Genomic DNA, 21,340 nt, shown 5'->3' on the forward strand with positions numbered 1-21,340 from the left:
TGTTTCAGTGCAGTATACATTATTGAACCCATCTTACTCAGTCTCTCCCCTACTTTTACATCTTTTAGAATCCAAATTTGTGGCTCACTAGAGGAAGTGGAGATGGTTGAAGAGAAGAACACAAAAGGCCTCCAGCTTATCTTGGTGATACTATAGGTTTGGCTCTAGATCACTGCAATAAAAAGTGCTGATCATGATAAAAGCAAGTTACATGGAAAGTTGGCTTCCCAGTGCGTGCAAGGTATGTTTATACTATAGATAGGCTAAAATTATGTAATAATGGCATTATAAAAAAGTTTAAAACACTGTAAGACTTATCAAAATGTGAGAGACTGTGAAAATGACTCCTCTATAAAGTACAATAAAATGAGGCATGCACAGTGTTGCCACTATAAAAGTTACACATCTTGGGGGTGGGAATGTGTGTGTGGGGGGTCGGGGAGGGGATTGTGTACAAATGAAGGAGTTTGTCCTTTGCTTTTTTCAAGGAGAGGAGTGAACTGGGGGTGGGGGTGGGGTGGGTGGGGAGAAAAGTGCAACAGTGAATGAATGGAATTCCAAAATCTCTGTAGATGTTCTGAAATGAATAATAAAAAAAATTGAAAATTGAAAAAAAAAGTTACACATCTACAACAGGCAACTCTTTCAGGACATAGTAAAAGCATAATGCCTCCAGAGTTTAGTGAAAACCATGCCACTTTCCAGAGGATGAAAACAGTGAATAATCAATGCGAGCTCTCCTGCTAGTACACTGGTCATGTAACTTATTTGTAAACACTTCAACTTTTCTGTTGTTGTTGTTATGTGCCGTCCAGTCACTTGCAACTCATAGTGACCCTATATACAACAGCCCTAAACCGTGCTCTATCCTGTGCCAATCTCATTGCCTCTGACAAACCCATCCTGAGTACCCCAGTCACTGAATCCATCCACCTCATAGAGGGTCTTCCCCTCCTGCGCTGTCCCTCCACTCTACCCAGCATGATGTCCCGCTCTAAAGACCTGTCTCTCCTTACAACATGTCCAAAGTATGTCAGACGAAGCCCCAGAATCCTTGCCTCCAAGGAGCAGCCTGGTTTAATCCTCTCGACGATGAATCTGTTTGTTTTCTTGGCAGTCCATAGTACATTCAATATTCTTCTCCAGCACCACAGCTCAAAGGCGTCAATTCTCCTTCTATCCTCCTTAGTCATTGTCCAACCCTCTGATGCATAACAAGTGATTGCAAAAACCATGGCCTGTATCAGGCAGACCTTAATCTCCAGAGAGACACTGTTGCTCTTCAGTATTTTGGAGAGGTCCCTAACCGCAGACTTTCCCATCGCAATACGTTTTCTGATTTCCTGGCTACTGGTGCCAAGAGTGCTGACCGTGCTAGACAGGCAAAATTTTGGCCTCAGGTACAGATGTATTAGAATATAGAATATACAGAATAGTCATGAAAATGTTTTTCTTTTGAGATTACTGTTGTCCAGTTACCTAGAAGGAGGTATTTTTTCCACCCTGGACAAGCTTACCTCCATATACGAAAGAGCTGAGAGGCTCCTGCTGCTCCCACAAAGAAGTTAACAGCAAACAGACTCCAGTTTTTTGGAATAATGACAAGTGAATATCTTGACCAAATGAGCCCTGTTAAGTTAAAAAACAAAAAATTTAAAAAAGTACTGTTAAACTACTTTAAAAATTAACATTAGAATCAAATAATTATGAATGAGGATAATAATGATACTTAAGAATGACAAAGAAATGCCATATCTGAGTCTTTAGTCTTTATAATTCACGGTTATGCAAAATAGCTCTTTCACTAGAGCATCTATATAGGACAAATGAATAGTAACTCTAACTCTTTTTCCTATTTGTGAAAATATGCTTATGGGGAAAAAAATTACCTGTTGCCATCAGCACAGCAGACTGGGCTGTGCTGAGTTTTTCTGCAGGTCTGGCCATGTCAGCCAATCCGGCACATACCAGTCCCTAGAAGCAAACATAATACACAGAGTAGTGGGTGAGGAGAGAGAAGTATCATGAGTATGGAGTTTGACGTTCAGTTAACTAAAAATAATTCAGAGTTTTTAACAAAACATAGGTATAATTTTAGTATCCATGCATTATCAAAATAATTCAGAGATTTCAATGACAAATAGCTATTATTTTAGTATCTATGCATTATAATATATATTATGACCCCAAAAAGCTACAATGAGGTCAGAAATGCTTTGTAAATCAATTTCTATTTTGTTACTCTTATTGGGTATAAGGAGATAGACAGCTGCCATTGAGCTGACAGTGACTCATAAAGAGTATATGCACATAAAGACACGTTGCCTGGCCCTGCTTCATTTTCATGATTGCTGGCATGCTTGTATCCACTATTAGACCTGCTATGTCAGTGTATCTTATTAAAGGTTTTTCTTGATCCTTTTGGCTTTCTACTTCATCAAACATGATGTCCATGTCTAGTGGCTCATCCCAAAGCAAATGAATCAGTTAATTCTCTGTTGTGACTCAAAGTTTCACTGGCTAAGGTTTAGAGGTAGATTCCCAGGCCTTTCCTCCTAGTGTATCTTAGCCAGGTAGTTCTGCTGAAACCTGTCCCTCACAGGTCTCCCATAATTTCTGGGATCACAGCAACACAAAAGCACTCACAATAACACAAGTAACAGATAAGTGGTAGAAAAAGTCTCATGTTTTGGAAAATTAGTTTTTGAGAAAATAAGTATCTCTTCATATTGTTACTAATCACTCCCTGCTTTTTAAATTCTTACTTCACAGGATAAAAGAAATGACCAACTTAACTGTGAACCAGCTACTACTACTATTACCCATTTTCTTCCCTGGATATGCGCTAACCCAATCCAGCCTCTGAGCCCCAGATCTTCGGCCCTGTTCAGTGGAAAACAGCTAGAAGAAAGATATGTTGCCCCTTTTCTCACTAAAGAGACTGGGATGTCAGGCCCAGACCAAGGTCCAGGGGGTGCAAGAAATATTCAAAGAATACCACATGTCAACAAAGGGAGTGAATGCCTCGCCCAACTGGCTAAATAAACAACAATGGAATGTCCCTCTCTTCCCTCCCTGAAGACACTTACTATAAAAACCTGCCTTTTCTATCTTGTTCCAAATGAAGATGGAAAAGGCAATCTCCAATTTCATTTGGAATGTAAAGAGGCCCAGGATAAGCAAAGCACTCCTTAAAAAGAGAAACAAGGTAGGAGGCATCTCACTCCCTGATTTCAAATCCTTCTATACTGCCATGGTGATCAAGACAGTGTGGTGATTGTGAAGACCATGGCCTGTATCCGACGCACCTTAGTCTCCAGAGAGACACCATTGCTCTTCAGTACTTTGGAGAGGTCCCTAACAGCAGACTTTCCCATGGCAATGCGCCTTTTAATTTCCTGGCTGCTGGTGCCAAGACTGTTGACTGTGGAGCCAAGCAAGCTAAAGCTGTGTACAATCTCAATCTCTTCACCATCCATCCTGATGCTGCCAATTGGTCCAGTGGTGAGAATCTTTGTCTTCTTGACATTGAGCCTCAATCCATATTGTAGGCTGCAGTCCTTGACTCTCTGCAGCAGGCGCTTCAGGTCTTCTTCAGTTTCAGCAAGGAGGGTTGTAGTGTTGGCAAAATTGGAAAACTATCTGCAGAAGACTCAAACAAAATCCACACAAAAACCAACTCAAGGTGGATCATGGACCTACGACTAAAATCTCATTAGGACTATAAACTTCACTAGAGAAAAACTTGCAAGAACTCTAGATGTCTACAACATCAACAATCCTCCAAGCATCCTGAAAAATCTACAACCCAGAGAGGATAAAATAGATTAATGGGACCGTCTAAGAATCAAATCCCTATGCACATCCAAAAACTTCTCCAAAAGGGTAAAAAGGGAAGCCACAGATTGGGGGAAAAGTATTTGGTAATGACATGTCAGATAAGTGACTTATATCTAGAATTTATAAAATACTTGAGCACCACAACAAGATAAAAATAAATAACCCAATTAAAAAATGGCCACAGGATATGAACAGACACTTCACCAAAGAAGACATTCAGATGGCAAACAAACACAAGAAGAAATGTTCAAAATCCCTAGCTCTAAGAGAGATGCAAATCAAAACAACTATGAGATATTATCTCCTCTGAGTGAAAATAGAAAAATTTAACAGAACAGCAAACATCAAATACTGGCAAAGTTGTGGAGAAACTGGAACCCTTATTCACTGTTGGTGTGAGTGTAAAATGGTACAACCACTGTGGAAGGCGATATGGCGCTTTCTCAAAAAGTTATAAATAGAAATACCATTTGACCCAGCAATTCCACTACTGGGACTTTACCCTAAGGAAACCATAACTCCCACCAAGCAGATATTTGCACACCCAGATTTATTGTGGCTTTGTTCACAATAGCAAAGAGCTGGAAGCAACGCAAGTGCCCATCAACAAACAAATGGATAGAGAAGCTCTTGTATATTCACACAATGGAATAGTATGCAGCACTGAAAAAAGGAACTAATGAAATACTATGCAAAATGGGTGACCCTGGAGGACATTATGCTGAGTGAAATATCTCAGTCACAAAAGGACAAATATTGCATAGGGCCACTGTTGTAGAATGGGACTGACATCAGGGTTGAGGGAAGACAGAAAAGGAGGTGAGGAATGATGTATATTGCATTGAAACAGATGAGGGAGAGAACTGTTTCAAAGGGATATATGAATGGGTATTCTTGTCATTACAGAATTCCAGAGTGAAGGCTGCATAGTGGAGTGGACCTGGGGGGAGGGATTGCCTAACAATGAAAGAGCTTTTCTTTTTCAAGGAGAAGAGTGAATTGGGGGGGAGGGGGGGGCAGGGAGAAAAATACAACAATGAATGACTGGAAATGCTAAGTCTCTGTAAACTTTCATTTAAAGTAATAAAAAAAAACCCCACAATTAAAAAAACCCAAATATCAAACCTGCCCCAACCCACCTGAGGGTGCAGTTTTCCCCTGCTCTGTTTCTCTCTCCAGACCAAGGAATCCCACCTAGGAGCCCCCTTAATAAAACTGCTTTAAGCTTTCAAAAAAAAAAAAGGAAAGAAAATAATTTTCATGGTTTAAGCTCTCTACATAGAAAATACAAATTAGCAAAGCAAGCATTTTTTTATCAATACAAAACATTTATACTTGCAAATTTATAAAAAATTTAAATAAGTCCAACTGATTTTTAATTAAGCTACAAGTTCAAGAAAGCAATGATTCTAGGGTATAACAGGGTATACGTTAAGTGCAGAGGTATAATTGTTGTTAAGTGCCATCGAATTGCAGGAGACTCATATAGCGACCCTATGAAGGAGAGTCCTCTCTCCAGGTTCATAGGGTTTCTGGAGGCAAGCTATTATGGAAGTGGATGCCACTCCTCCTTCCAAGCTTGTTTTAATTGGGGAGCTCCACCCCACTCTCTGTCCTCATTGGGTAACCAACCATTAAAGCATTTGACACATCAGTATCACGGTGTTCAGCCTCACAGCAACCACAAGTTACTGCTGTATGGCAACTTGTACACCAGGGCTATATAACCTAGAGGAATGCCTGAACAAAAACAATGAAAGACAGGCACGGCCTTTCAGTGTCTTACCATCCTGGCATGCCCAAATGCTGGCAAACTCTGGGCCCCAGACCCCTAGTTCATCTGGCAAGTCCGCTCTGCCAACCCCCATGTGGGGCAAAAAGAACACCACAAGTGCCCGGAGCCCTCATACCTGCCTCTCCTCAAGAAGCCAGAGGCTGCGTTTGAGGTATAATTAGTACCCTAATTATAAATATGATCAACCAACACTACTTCCACCCCCCAATTTTCATTTTTCTTTCCCACATATTTTCCCAAGTATTTCTCTTGCATTCTTCTTCCAGATTTCAATGGTATTTTCTCTGCTCCTCATTTTTTCCTCCTGCCTTTTCTGCAAGGTAGAAAATTACCACTGTTGAGAAAGAAGAAAGGGACTGACTTCTATTAATATTATTTCACTGGCTTGTTGAACAGACCTATGAAGACTACAGGCTATAAACTCAAAAACTTCACTGCTGCCAAGCTGGTTCCGCGTGAATCATAGCAACCCTACACCTTGTTCCCAAGGTTGTAAATCTTTACAAGGGGAGACTGCCTATATTCCTCGCTTGGAGGAGCTGGTGGATTTGAACTGCTGATCTTTTGGTTAGTGAGCACTATACTATATTCTAACAGTACCTATTTGAAGATGTCATAATAAAATTGTACTCCCAATACCCATTTTGCTTTTCTGAGACATGCTATTAACTGATCTCTCCCACTAAGATTTCAGCTCTCTTCTAATTTTTTTTTTAAAATTTTTCTTAATTCCTTTTTACTGCTACATCAGTCTTAACATATAGCTAACCCTGTAGTGGGTTTTGAAGGTTATAAATCACATGGGGGAGTCTGCTCATCTTTCTCCCAAAGAACTGCTGGCAGATTCAATCTGTCAGCGAGCAGTGGCCTTTGGGTTAGCTGCACAACTTTTGTGGATTATGTCACCAGGGCTCCCTTATGTATCATTCTAACCTCATACAAATTACCTTACAAAAATATCTGAGAATCTAATCTCTGCTTTTTGCGGTGTAATCTCAATTTGGTTATATTAACAACTTGTCTTAAATTCTTCATAAGTAAAACGAAAATACTGATAACTTATTGTACAATTTCTTCTTGTGTGATTCACAGCCTCTGAAAACCCACTAAGAGGGTCAACAACAAGTCAGATTTGACTCTTAAGGCAATGAGTGAATGAGTGTGATCCCTGTAGTATGATTATTACAGAATTAAATAGTTTAAAAGAATTCAGCATAGTGCCTAGAAAATATTAACGAGAAAAATAATTGCAGCCACAGGAAGGAATGGTACCTTTCTGAAACTCTGAATTCACTAGCAAACTCTGCAGGAGAAAGATGGGAAATTTTTCCCAGTTCAATTTACCCTTAGCGTTTACTTTGAATACCCCCTGGAGAGTCAGTTATGAGTTGGTTTTGATTCAACAGCAATGAGCTGAAAGAATGTAATACTGACTTTTGTATTCTTTCAAATTGCATTCCTAGTCTCAGGACAAGGGCACCATGTTGTTGGTGTTCCTTTTAATCTTTGTTCTGAACCCTACTCAAATAAACTATGGATTGAGATACTGCTTAGAGTATACATAAGTATATAAAATATCCTCTAAGCTGCATTATGCAGATGACACAATCTTGCTTGCCAAAACTGTGTAAGACCTGAAGCATTTGCTGCAGAAGATCAAGGACTGTAGTTTTCAATATGGACTGAAGCTCAACATCACAAAAACAAACATTCTCACCACTGGGCCAACTGGCAGCACAATGATGGATGGAGAAGAGATTGAGATTGTTAATTTCAGCTTGCTCAGTTTTGCAATCAACACTCTTGGCACCAGCAGTCATGAAATCAAAAGATGAACTGCATTAGGAAAACCTGCTGTCAGGGACCTCTTCAGAATGCTAAAGAGCAATGATATCAGTTTAGAGACTAAGGTGCACCTGATCCAGGCCATGATCTTTGCAATTACTTGCTATGCATCAAAGAGCTGGACAGTGGGTAAGGATGACAGAAAAATTATTGATGCCTTTGAGTTGTGGTGCTGGAGAAGAGAACCAAACATACTATGGATTGTTAAGAAAACAAGCAGGTCTGTCTTGGAGAGGGTGGAACCAAGTTGCTCCTTGGAGGCAAGGATTTGAAGCCCCATATGATTTTGGGTATGTGGCCAGGAGGGACCACATCCTTGGAGAAGAACATTATGCTTAGATTGGTGGTGGGACAATGCAGGAGAGAAAGCCTTTGGATGCAATAGATAGATATGGTAATGGGGGTAGGGCATCAGAGACAGAGAATGGCTCAGGATAGGGCCCCTATGATTCAGAGTTATATGTAAGGTCACTAGAGTCACAAGTGACTATGGCACATAACTACTGTTTGTAGACAGACCCACAGTGACTATTGACTATTTTAAATGTGGTTCTGTTAAGTATTTAAGAGTAAAGGCTTTAGAGTCAAGTACACCTTGGGGGTTCCAATGCTGATTCTGCCACTTATTAAAAACATGACTGAGAAGTTGCTTATTCTTCAAATCTGGTATTCTTTCAATCAGTATTTTTTATGAAAAACAGAGTTAATACTAACTTCTCAGGTTTGTGTTTTTTTCTTTTTTTGTGAAGATTACATGAGAGAGAATGTATTAATCTAAGGCAGACAGCTTAGGATTTTCAAATTAAAACCACTGTTGTCAATTCTAACTCATAGTGGCCTCTTAGGGCTTCCAAGGTTATATATCACAATGAATGGAGTGATTTGTGGATTCAATTTGCCAACCTTTCTGTTACCAATCTAATACTTAGCGTACTACCAGAGCTCCTCGTTGAGCACTTCTCATTGCCACTGAGTCAGAAGTGAATCATATTAACCCTTCAGTGGGACTCTAAGGCCGTAAATTGCAAAGCTGGTGGGTTTGAACCACCAGAGAGGCATCATCTTTGAGTTAGCCGTGCAATTTCCTACTTGTTTAGCATTGAATAGACTAAAAATGTTATCTTCCTTTCCCCCCCACTTTCATAAAAAAACAACACTCCAGACTGTGATTTTTCCAGGTATCTGATAATCTCTACTGGATTAAGGAGTGAAATGATTATTGGATAGTTTAAAATAACTTTTCATTTATCTGTTTAAATAATTTCTCTTTTATTAAAAAAAAACACCCATATGACACTTTTATAGAAAGAGTGCTTTGAAAAATTCAATACACCACAGATTTTCCAATTTCAAAATGCTTGGACATTAACACAGCTCCTAGGCCTTTAAACTGTGAATTTAATCTATATTCCAGCTCCCAGATGGAAAAGTAACTATCAAAAATCTACATACAACCTTGAAACAGAGTATGAATTATTCTCAGATAAAAATGAAAACTGAAAAATTAGCTACATTGACTACTATACTGTTTAAGAGTTAGGTAAGAGATGTTGCAGAGAATTTTTTCCCACAGTGAAAAAAAAAGACTTTAAACAAAAATAAAAGCAGCTTTCTTACCTGACTTCACATAATTATTCTCTCAGGTTAAAGATCTCCATTCCTTGTGTAAATAAGTTAATGGATGCCCGAGGCAGCCTGACCACACTTGGCTAGTGTTCTATTTGATATGTTTACGCATTTTTACTTCTACCAGTTGAGTTACAATTTCACCAAATCACTATTTGTCCCTAAATCTGTCAATGCAATTTTACTTGTTAATGTAATTTACATAATTTAATTAAGTATGATGGAATTTAAAACAAAAAAGAACACTGTGATTTCTGTGAATACAAAAGTGAATTCTTTAGAAAGATTCAGGAAAGGGAAGTTGTTAAAGCATAAGTCAAACGAGGTGTGAACAAGATAAACACAAGATTGGTAGAAGTTTAAGTATTATAAAAAATCTAGCAAATGTACTCATTCTGTTTATTATGCACAAACTTGCTCTTTCTTAAAGAAAACTAGTAGAAATCATACTAACAGACACTATGGTATAATTTATCTAGGACAGAAGATGTAGACTAGAAATCAGTGGGCCCATAAATGAAAAAAAAAAAACCCAACAAAAAACCCTTTGACTTTATTGCAGATAAGTGGCAAATTAACTGTACTCTTTCATTTAAAAGCAAATGTTTAAATATGTAGGCATTTCAAAGAGAATAATCTACTTTGACTTTTATGATTAGTTCCCTGGTTTCAACTACAGTGACTGAGAAGACACCAGTGTTTATTTATTGCTGAATTATTCACAGTAGTAAAGAGATAGAAGCAACACAAATGCCCAGTAACAAACAAAATGGATAGAAAACCAATGGTACACTCACACAATGGAATATTATGCAGCACTGAAATACAATGAACTCATAAAGTACTGCACAACATGGGGGAGACTGGAGAACATTATGCTGAGTGAATGCTCTCAGTCACAAATAACAAATAAAACCGCTGTTATAAAACAGGACAGACAGGGGTGGGCAAAGAATGGGAAAAGAGTGGACAGATAATGAACACTACAGTAGAACAGATAGGAAAAACTATCTCAAAGAAATATCTGATTAGACATTATATGTATGATAACAAGCTAGAACAAGGGGTGTACTGCTGGGGAGGGGAGAGAAGAGAGGAATGAGGGAAGAAAATGTGCAACAAAACAAAAAAGGGAAAAAAATGAAAAAGTTGACTGGGGAGGGGAAGGGAGGATAATGTACAAAGGAAACAAACATTGATATTAAAAAAAAGAGGAATATTCTTGATAAGATAGATTTTCCCAGTGACTGTCGCAATGGGATCAGGTGTGTCACAGATGAGAAGGAAGGCGCAGGATAGTGCAGGTTTCAGATTTGTTGTTCATAGGGTTGCTATGAGTTGCAGCCCAATTAACATCCCCTAACATTTCTGGGCCCTAATTCTAATGACATAACGTGGGAGTTATGTAATGATGCAAGCACCCCCATGGTGTTGTCAGCCCTGATAAAACATTTAGAGTAGGATGCAACATGCTTAATTTAGATACAGCCCTGATCCAGTGTAAGGTTTGTTTTCCTGGGGTGTGAAGTGTATCATCTTTTGTCTTGTTGTTGTTGTTAAGTGCGTTTGAGTCCTAGACAACTCGCTGTGACCCTGTGAATGAAAGACCTGAACAACTGTATAACTTTCATCATTTCTCTGAGTTCATTGAGTTTCTGGAGGCAAGCTATTTTGGAAGTGGATGCCAATCCTGCTTCCAAGGTTGTTTTAATCAGGGAGCTCCACCAAACACTGTCCACCATGGGTAACCATTATTGTATTTGACATATCAGTGTCACAGTGTTTAGCATCACAGCAAACACGAGTTACCTCTGTACAGCAAATGGACAGACCAGTGCTATACCACTTAGAAGAATGTTTGACCAAAACCAATTAAAACCAGGCCTGAGGTCTGCAGATTAAAATCACCCACCTTTGACTTGGTAGCATAACTTTCTATTCACCAGCCCCACAGAGCTCGATGTTGATGTTGTTGTTAAGTGCTGTGTAGTTGTAGGTGACTCATAGCAACCCCACGGTGTCCTCATCCCTGATGAAATGTTTTGAGTAGGATGTAACATGCTTAATCTAGATACAGCCTTGATCCAATGTAAGGATTGTTTCCCTGGGGTGTGAAGTGTATCATCTTTTGTCTTATAAAAGGAGAAAGAAGAAATGGAAGGTGGGGTGAAGGGCTAGGGTCCTAAAAATTAGTAAGAAGAGCCAGAAATGGAGTACACCCCTTGGTCTCAGGATTTCTGTGTGATGAACTTTCTAGATCTGGGAAAAGATTGATGCCAACACACATGGAAATCTCCCTGGATTTCCAGATCTACAAATAGTAAAAGAAGACACAGCCTTCCTCCAGAATGGACACAAGGAGAAAGCCTTACCCTGAATACAGACTTCCAGTTCTGTAATTGTGTATGAATAAATTGTTAAAGATAAAAAAGCAAAAAAAGTGACTTAGATCTGAAAAAACCCCACCCAAGCAAACAAACAAGCACCAAAAAAACTCATGTGAGCTGCTTCTGAATTGATTCTGACTCTGCATCCCCAGGAATCAGAGAACCATATTTTAGTTTTCAATGATCATGCTTCCTGTTTATCTGAAAGTTGGATAATGAATAAGGATGAAAGAAGAATCAAAGCCTTTGAATTGTAGTGCTAGTCTGTCTAAGTTCAAGCAGGTTTTTCCTTCGAGGCAAAGATGGTGAAAATCTCTTTCACGTACTTTGCTCCATTGTCAGGAGAGACTATACGTAGGAAAAACACTTCATGCTATGAAAGGCAGAGAGTCAGAGAAAGAGAGGAAATCCCTCAAGAAGGTGGAATGACAGGATGACTATAACAATGGGTTCAAGTATGTCAGAGACTGTAAGGATGGAATATGATATGGCAAGGTTCAGATCTACTGTTCACAGGGTTGCAATGTTCATAATTGACTCCATGGCACCTAACAACAACAACAACAAAAACAACAACGTTCTTTCAGCAGATTTCAAGCTTTTCTTTCAAGGTGACTCTTGATGAGTTCAAAACCTCAACCTTTCAGTTAAGGAGTCAAGCACTTAATCATTTGCGCTAAGAAGATTCTATCATAGTTCAATGTTTGAAAAGATAGAGACTCAAATCCTTAATACAGAACAAAAGACAGCATCAGCTCTTGTGGGTCATGTACATGCTACTGCTGATTAATTATAGAATGTTCTGGCTGAGAAAACACTTTAACATGCACATAAAGTGTGCATATAGAAGGAGCCTTCTCATCAGAGAACACACGGCACCAAAGTTTCCACTGCAATGTTGTCATCAGGAGACTATGCAGGATTTCAACATGAGCTTATAATAGATGTTTCCAAAGAAGGCTGACAAGAAGGCCCTTATGAGCACATATACTGTGTCACGATGTCAAAATACTAATATACAAGATCAAATAAACATCAAGATGATTGAGAAAATGAAAAAAACTTCTAAACTGTGGAAATGCCAAGTCAGACTGAGCCCTCTAATTACTCAATGTTAGAACTAAGAACCACATTTCAGCAATTAATTCTGTTTTAGAGATATACAATTACTATGATTTTAAGTGTGGAAAGGGAGAGAAGAAAAAGAAAATTAATTATGTACCTTCTACTAGCATGACAGGTTTGTGGGTTGTTGTTTTTTTTTTGTTTGTTTTTGTTACATCACACTATTTTTATTTTATTATTATTTTGTGTATATGTGTCTGTGTACCGTCAGATCAGATCTGACTGGTACAGGAGGAGATTGTCCCTCCTTTCCCGGCAGAGCATCTGGTGGATTCGAACCATGTGTCTCTGGGATTGCAGTGCAGCTTCTTGCCACTAGGCCACCAGAGCTCCCCTACTATTTTTATTTTAGTGTCGAGGACTCTCCTTCTCGATGGCATTTAACAACAACAACAACAACAACAACAACAACAACAACAACAACATGTATGTTTTATTTTTTTAAATGGAAGCAGGAGTGGCATTCACTTCCTAAACAACATGCCTCTGGAAACGCTATGAGTTCAATAAAGGACGATAGTTATAGAAAGGCTTCAGGCCTTTTGTTTATAAGGTCATTATGAGTCGTGCTTGACTTGACAGCAACAACAACAATAACAACATTTTTTAATGTTGAGAGTAGAATCATTTAAGATGCTCTATTTTATTTTTGTTAAACTGATGGAACTCAAGTTTCTTAAAAATTTTTATTTTATTAATTTTAATGAACATTTATAGAGATTTTGGATTTCCATTCATTAATTGCTGGACTCAAGTTTTTAACATCAAAATTTTACATGGAATTATAGAGTACATAGAAATGAAAAGAGAAAAGCTGTTCCCTAGTTCTTCATAAAACTCCCAAACCACCAAGACACAAAATTTCAGAGAGAGATTTAACTTGTATAGCCAACTTCAGCTGTAATATTTTTACCTAGTTGGATTTTTATAACTGTTGTTGTGTGCTAAGGAGTTGGAATCAACCCATAGCTGACCTTCCAGCCAGTTTTCAGAGGATATTACTCAGGATAGAGGATACTGTATGGGAGGAGAACTGCTCATCCTTATCCCACAGAGCAGCAGGTAGATAGATTCAAATCGCTGCCTTTGGACTGGTAATAAAACTATCTATAAGCCACCAGAGCTCCTAAAAATGTTTTAATAACAAATATATTCCCAGAAGGTCTTTTACCTACATAGTGGAAAAAAAAAATTAAAGTAGTAGGTAGTATGCTTTATATGGCAAAAGTAACATACCTGAGAATATTTGCCCTGAAATAATTTATAAGCATACCAATACTTTACAGCACATCTATTCTAAATGTCACTTCACACGAATTAATTCCCATTAAAGAGTAGGACTATTTTTTTATTGTTGTTGGTTTTTCCCAGTACTTTCTATAGAAACTCAGACTTACCCATTTCATAATAGGAGCCCAGAAAAAAACTGTTCTGGGACCTGAAATTAAAAAAAAAAAGTTTAGGATAAAATAAAATAAAATATTTTACACATCTTTTAACAGTTATGACAATATTTCTAACAACCAAAAATTTTATCAATCCATCTCTAAACATTCAATTATGTTTTCTGCATAATTAAAATTGAGTTAAAGGCATTACATTATCACAGTATGAATCCTTCATATAATTTATTTGATCACCTTATAATTATTGGTATTTTTATGACTGGTTAAAAATTGTTGTCGATGATGTTAGATACAACGAGTCGACTGACTCATTGTGACCCACTAACAAGACAAAACCTTCCCTTAATCTTGCGCTATGCATAAAATCTCTGCTGTATTGAAAATTTGTCACTGAGTCAGTCTAAAGGTCTTCTTCTCTTTCACTGACACACTTCTTCACCCTTACAAGTATGATGTCCTATTCCAGTAATTGGCTCTTCCTGACAATAAAACCAAAGTATGGGTCAGGGTGGTATCCTTTCTCTACACCTATTTAATCTGTATGCTGAGCGAATTCGAGAAGTTGAACTGTAGGAAGAAGAATGTGACATTAGGATTAGAAGAGGATTCATTGACAACCTGCATTATGCAGACTGTGCAACCTTGCTTGCAGGAAGTGAAGGTTTGAAGCAGATCTGAGATCATTAGAAAAGTTAAACTTGATGAGCAGAAATGTCACATCAGGATTGGAAGAAGACTCATCAACAACCTGCATTATGCAGATGCCACAACCTTGCTTGCTCCAAGTAAGGAAGACTGGATGTGCTTGCTGCAGAAGATCAAGGACTATAACCTTCAGTATGGATTACATCTCAACATCAAGAAAACAAAAATCCTCACCAATGGGCTAAAAGGAAGCATGATAGACAGATATATAACTGAAGTTGTTAGTGGATTTTACTTGGATCCACAATCAACACCCATATAAACAGCAGTCAAGAAATCAAAAGATATGTGGCAATGGGAAAATCTGCTGTCCAGGGCTTTTCTAAAGTGCTACACGGTAAAGATATCAGCTAAAAACTAAGGTGCACCTTATCTAAGCTGTGGCGTTTTCAAGTACTACTTATTCAGCTAAAAGTCAGACAATGAATAAGGATGACAGAAGAATAGATGGCTTTGAGTTGTGTTAGAAAAGAGCAGGAAATATTTCATGGACTGTCAAAAGAATAAACAAGTCCATCTTGGAGGAAGTGCAACCTGAGTGTTCCTTAAAGGTAAGAATGGTGAAACTCTCTCACAAACTTTGGGCATGATGTTCCTTGGATAAAGATGTGCTGGGAGAGGAAGACTCTCAGCAAGAAGGATTAATACAGTGACCTTAACAAAGGGTTTGAGCATATCAGAGAGCTTTGGATTGGTGGCAAATAGAGCAAAATTCAGATCTGCTGGTCCCAAGCGTGCTATGATGTATGGTTGACTCAAGAGTACATAACAACAGTACCCATTTACTTTTTACCATAATGAATTCTACACTTTCTGGAGCCACTGAAGTTGAATGAATTTCTGAAACATTTCCTTGATAGAATCTTTAAACCTTAAACCTATAATATCTCCTGATGTCATCTAAAAACTAAACAAGAGTTTAGCTTAAGTAGTAAAGAAGTTCTGCCTTGAGTACTATGTTCTTTAAGAACTATCTAAATGGGATCAAACTGACAACAGAAACTTGAAGAAATAGGAATCTTAGGTGGTAATGAGTTTATGTTAATGGGGGGAGAAATAATTTGGAAAAGAGAGCAAAAATAATAGCATAACCTGAAAATGTGGTCAGTGTCACTGAATTGCAAATGTAGAAAGAAACACTAAAACAACAATTCAAAGTTAGATGGTTTGTACTATTTTGAACAATTCAGATTTCTTTGATAATCCAAGGAAATGGAAATGTTAGGTCTGTCTAATCCTAATTCCTCATTTTATCAGTATGGCTCATAAGTTCTACTCAAGCCATAGAGTCAGTAAGAAATGTGGCTAGAATCCAATCTTAAGTTAGTGCTCTCTTCCATAACTCTGTCTACTTTTCCTCTTTCAAATTATATATATATACACACACACACCTTGAGGAAGCTAGAGAGAGGAAAAATACTTAAAATATAACTAAGCATTCTGAGTCAGCACTTATCAAAGCATTTAATATAGTATGCATGTTCTCACACAACGGAATGGAACAAAATAATTTCTTTCTTAAGATACAAATTAAACAAATTTATATAACAATGATTTTATAAGGTAACTTCAAAATATAAAAATTGCATTATATTAAGAGTATTATTTCTATCTTAATATTCTACTTTGTAAATAATTTGTCTTTATGAATAACTAGAAAACACATGTAAAATGGCATCATCATAGGTCCCTCTATCTGGGTGTCCTTGCCTTCGTGGCTGCAAGGTCATCCCAGAGGCCAAACAGTACAAGAGACATTAGTATACAGAACTTCAAGCAGAGGAAAGAGTTTTCTTGGCTCTCTGTGAGACAGGGCTGACTTGAAGCCCACTGCACAAAAGCTGCTTAAGCTTGTTGTTGTTGTTATGTGCCGTCGAGTCGTTTCTGACTCATAGCGACCCTATGCACAACAACCCTAAACCCTGCTCTATCCTGCGCCAACTGCACCGCCTCTGACACACCCATCCCGATTACCCCAGTCACCGAATCAATCCATCTCATAGAGGGTCTTCCCCTCCTGCGCTGTCCCTCCACCCTCCCAAGCATGATGTCCCTCTCCAAGGACCTGTCCCTCCTGGCAACATGTCCAAAGTATGTCAGACAAAGCCCCAGAATCCTTGCCTCCAAGGAGTAGCTTGGTTTAATCCTCTCCAAGATGAATCTGTTTGTTTTCCTGGCAGTCCATGGTACATTCAGTACTCTTCTCCAGCACCACAGCTCAAAAGCATCCACTCTCCTTCTGTCCTCCCTAGTCGTTGTCCAACTCTCTGATGCATAACAAGCGATTGCAAAGACCATGGCCTTTATCAGGCGCACCTTAGTCTCCAGAGAGACACCGTTGCTCCTCAGTACTTTAGAGAGGTCCCTAACAGCAGACTTTCCCATCGCGATACACTTTTTGATTTCCTGACTGCTGGTGCCAAGAGTGTTGACTGTGGAGCCAAGCAAACTGAAGCTGTGAACAATCTCAATCTCTTCGTCATCCATCCTGACGCTGCCAATTGGTCCAGTGGTGAGAATCTTTGTCTTCTTGACATTGAGCCTCAGTCCATACTGAAGGCTGCAGTCCTTGACCTTTTGCAGCAAGTGTATGAGGTCCTCCTCAGTTTCAGCAAGCAGGGTTGTGTTATCTGCATAACGCAGATTGTTTAATAGATCTTCCACCAATCCTGATGCCACAATTCTCCTCATAGAGCCCAGCCTCTCGGATAATCTGCTCTGCATACATGTTGAAAAGGTATGGAGACAGGATGCATCGCTGGCGTACACCCTTCCCAATTTTGAACCATGCAGTGTTACCCTGCTCTGTTCTGACTACTGCCTCTTGGTCCAAGTATTAGCACAATTAAATGTTCTGGGATTCCCATTCTTCTCAGGGTCAGCCACAGTTTGTTATGATCTACACAGTCAAATGCATTTGCATAGTCAAAGACATTCCTCTGGTATTCTCTGCTTTCAGCCAAGATCCATCTAACATCAGCAGCAATATCCCTAGTACCACGACCCCTTCTAAACCCAGCCTGGACTTCCAGCAGTTCTCTGCTGATGTGCTGTTGTAATCGTTTTTGGATAATCTTCAGTAGAATCTTGCTTGCATGTGAAATCAATGACACTGTTCTGTAGTTTCCACACTCAGCCCTCATTTCTAATACCCTGCTATTCCAGAGACAAAAGAAGACATTAAGCTCCAGAAGAAAAGGTGCATAAGAACCTGCCTGAGTAGAGCACCTGGCCTCACACCACTCAGCCACTTCATACATGAAGGAGACCTGTAGAATTGGTGTCAGGGGACTATATCAAGGCTAGATTCCTACAGAGCTGCAGTGCAGAACAGAGAGAACCTCAGGGACTTTAAGAAAGGACCCCAGAAAGGATCTACAGTAGAGTGAGTAGCTCACCCCATAGACGGAACATTTTAATCTGGCAACTAATTAGTAGCATTACGAAGACAAGAACCACCACTTTTGCAGACTCAATAAAAACGATCTAACACTTACCAAGAAAAACTTAACATAATATTAAGAAAGCAGTAGGCAGCTCCAAACATGGAAAAACAAATTAAGCCTTCTCAAAACCAACCAAACAAACAAAAAAAACAAAAACAAGAGAAAGAAGAGAATATTAGAGATCTCATGAATACCCTAGAGTCAAGAAGGCAGATGATATATGTTGATATGGAGACACTCAGCTACAAATGAAAGAACAAATGATGGGAAAAACCATGGAAGCAAATAAAGGGAATACCAAGGAGGTAGAGAACCAGGAAAAAAAAATAAATAAAGAGTTATTTGAACAGCTATGAAAGAAGGTGCAAATGATGGAAAAAATACATGGAAACCACTTAGAAAGCAAACAATCCAAAGACATGGAACCAGAATAAAAATACTAATGAGGAGGAACTTGCACAAATATGGAAGAAAATGCAGAATATCTAAGAAAGAATTGAAACTCTAGATAAAGAGGTATAAGAATGTAAAAAATCATCACAAGATAGAGAGGATACTGCCAACACAGCACTAGAAATAACAGAAAGGCAAGAAAATGTAATCCAGTATATTAAGACTTAAAGACCTGAAGGATAAAAAAGTAGAACAGATGAGATGGAGCAGGGAATCAGGAAGCTGGAAGACAAGAACTTCAACAGAAACATATTAGAACAAAAATCAGAGATCAGACATAAAGAAAATGAAGGAAACATTAGAAACATATGGGATGACATCAAAAGGAATAACATACATATGACTGGAATTCTAGCATATGAGAGGGATAGGGAAAGCATTGAGAAAATTTTGGAAGAGGAACTAGAAGAAAACTTCTTAGATATTATGAAGAATGAGGAAACCCACATTCAGGAAACTCAGCGAACTCCAAATAGACTAGACCTAAAAAAGAAAATAACAAGGTATACCATAGTCAAAATCTTCAAAACAAAAGATAAGGATAAAATACTGAAAGTAGCACGAGAAAAACAGCAACCCACAAAGAAAACACAATTAGATTAAGTTCTGATTTTCAGCAGAAACCACGTGAGCAAGAAGACAATGGGATGGCATATACACAAAGCTGAAAGAAAACAACTACCAAACAAAGATCCTGTACACAACAAAGCTCTCTATCAAGTCTGAAGGAGAAATCACATCCTTTGCAAAAAAAAAAAAAGAAAAGAGAGAACTTAAGAAATTTATGAAAACAAGATCAAACCTACAAGAACTTTTAAGGGAAGTTTGACACACAAGAGACACCAAAGGAAAGTGGATGGACCAAAGTAGCAAAAAAAAAAAAAAACAAACACCAAACACAGCAAAATGGAAAGGATAAAATCTGGCCTGTCAATAATCATACTTAATGTGAATGGACTTAACGCACCAATCAAGAGAAAAAGAAAAAGAGTAGCAGAATGAATTAAAAAAACAAACAAACAAACAACAAAACACAACAACACAAAACTCATTAATGTGTTATCTACAAGAGACACATCTAACAAATGAAGAGAAAGGTAGACTCAAAATCAAAGGCTGGAAAGAAATATACCAAGCAAATGGCATCCACAAAAAAAGCAGGAGTGGCAATACTAACCTCTGATAAAATGCACTTCAGGCCAGGGAAGGAGGAACAATCTCCTCCTGTACCAGTCAGATCTGATTTGACGGTACACTCACACAAAAATAATAAAATAAAAAAAAAATTTAAAAAAAAAACCCAATCCATAAAATGGACTTCAGAATGAAAATCACCATAAAAGGTACATAAAAAAAGACCTAACATTGGTTAACTTCTATGCTAAATATATATATATTTTTTAAAAACCCTGTTAACAGAATTGAAGAAATAGCGCCACAATAGTGGTAGCAGGCTTTAATACACCACTCTCACCAAATGATCGGTCAATTCAAAAGAAACTTAACAAAGATGCAGAAGACCTAAACTTCACAGTCAGCCAACTTGACTTCGTGGATGTATTCTGAGCACTGCACCCAACTAAACTCAATTCACTTTTTTTCTTAAGTGCACATGGTACATTATCCAACAGATCACATATTAGGGCACAAAGCAAGCCTTAATAAATTTAAAAAGTATTTAAAAAACACAAAATATCTTCTCAGACCACAATGTCATAAAACTAGAAATTAACCACAAGAGGCTAAAGCTTATAAAATCACCATTGTGGAACCTAAATAACACCCTCCTAGAAAAGGACTCGGTTATTGAAGAAGTAAAGTATGAAATAAACAAGTTCTTCAAAACAAATCATAATGAAAATACAGTGTACAAAAACGTCTGGGATGCAGCTAAGGCAGTCCTCAGAGGAAGTTCATAGCAATAGGCAAACATATAAAAAACAAAGAAATAAGCAAAATAAATGGTCTAACCAATACCCTCATCAAATTGAAAAAGAACAAGAATCTAAACCAACAGCCTCCAGAAGAAAGGAAATTATAAGGATAAGAGGTGAAATCAATGTGACAGAAAACAGAAAAATAATTGAAACCATCAATAAGACCAGGAGCTGGTTTTTTGAAAGGGTGAATAAAACTGACAAACCACTGGCAAACTTAACAAAAGAAAAAAAAAAAAAAGAGAAGACACAAATAACTCTATGAAGGAATGGTAGGGGTGATATTATAAAAGAACCAGAGGAAATGAAATCTATAATAATGGAATACTATTGAAAAGCTATACTCTGATAAATTGAAAACTTAGAGGAAATGGACAAATTCCTTGAAACTCATGCCCCACCCATACTGACATGGTCAGATGAAGAACACTTGGACAGACCCATCACAAAAGAAGAAATTGAGCAGGTCATATAATGACTCCCCCAAAGAAAAAGTCCTAGACCAGATAGCTTCATGGCTGAATTCTACCAAACATTGAGAGAAGATTTATCATCAATCCTACTTAAGTTATAGAAAAAAAAAATAGAAGGAACATTCCCAGAGACCTTCTTTTTTTTTATTATTAAATTTTATTAGTTTCAATGAACATTCACAGGGATTCTGGGCTTTCACTCCTTCATTGCCGCACCATTCTCTCCACCCTCCTCCCCAGTTTGTTCTTCTTCCCCGCCATCCGAATGTCTGTTTTAATTGTCCAATTGCCACAGTGCTTGT

The 21,340-nt window shown here is 38.1% G+C and overlaps 1 protein-coding gene across 1 annotated transcript in view; it reads right to left on the minus strand.

The window, feature by feature from the left end:
- MPC2 (mitochondrial pyruvate carrier 2) overlaps window positions 1–21,340 on the minus strand; it is a 51,965-nt gene that overhangs the window by 4,614 nt on the left and 26,011 nt on the right. Inside the window, exons 3-5 of the mRNA XM_006887403.1 lie at window positions 14,016–14,056; window positions 1,890–1,974; window positions 1,518–1,629 (exon numbers count right to left, since the gene is read on the minus strand). Coding sequence (XP_006887465.1) covers window positions 1,518–1,629; window positions 1,890–1,974; window positions 14,016–14,056 — 238 coding nt within the window. The remainder of the gene's footprint in view (window positions 1–1,517; window positions 1,630–1,889; window positions 1,975–14,015; window positions 14,057–21,340) is intronic.

This window comes from Elephantulus edwardii, unplaced genomic scaffold (assembly GCF_000299155.1).
Source record: "Elephantulus edwardii isolate Elephantulus edwardi_28Jun2011 unplaced genomic scaffold, EleEdw1.0 scaffold00057, whole genome shotgun sequence".
NCBI lineage: Eukaryota > Metazoa > Chordata > Mammalia > Macroscelidea > Macroscelididae > Elephantulus > Elephantulus edwardii.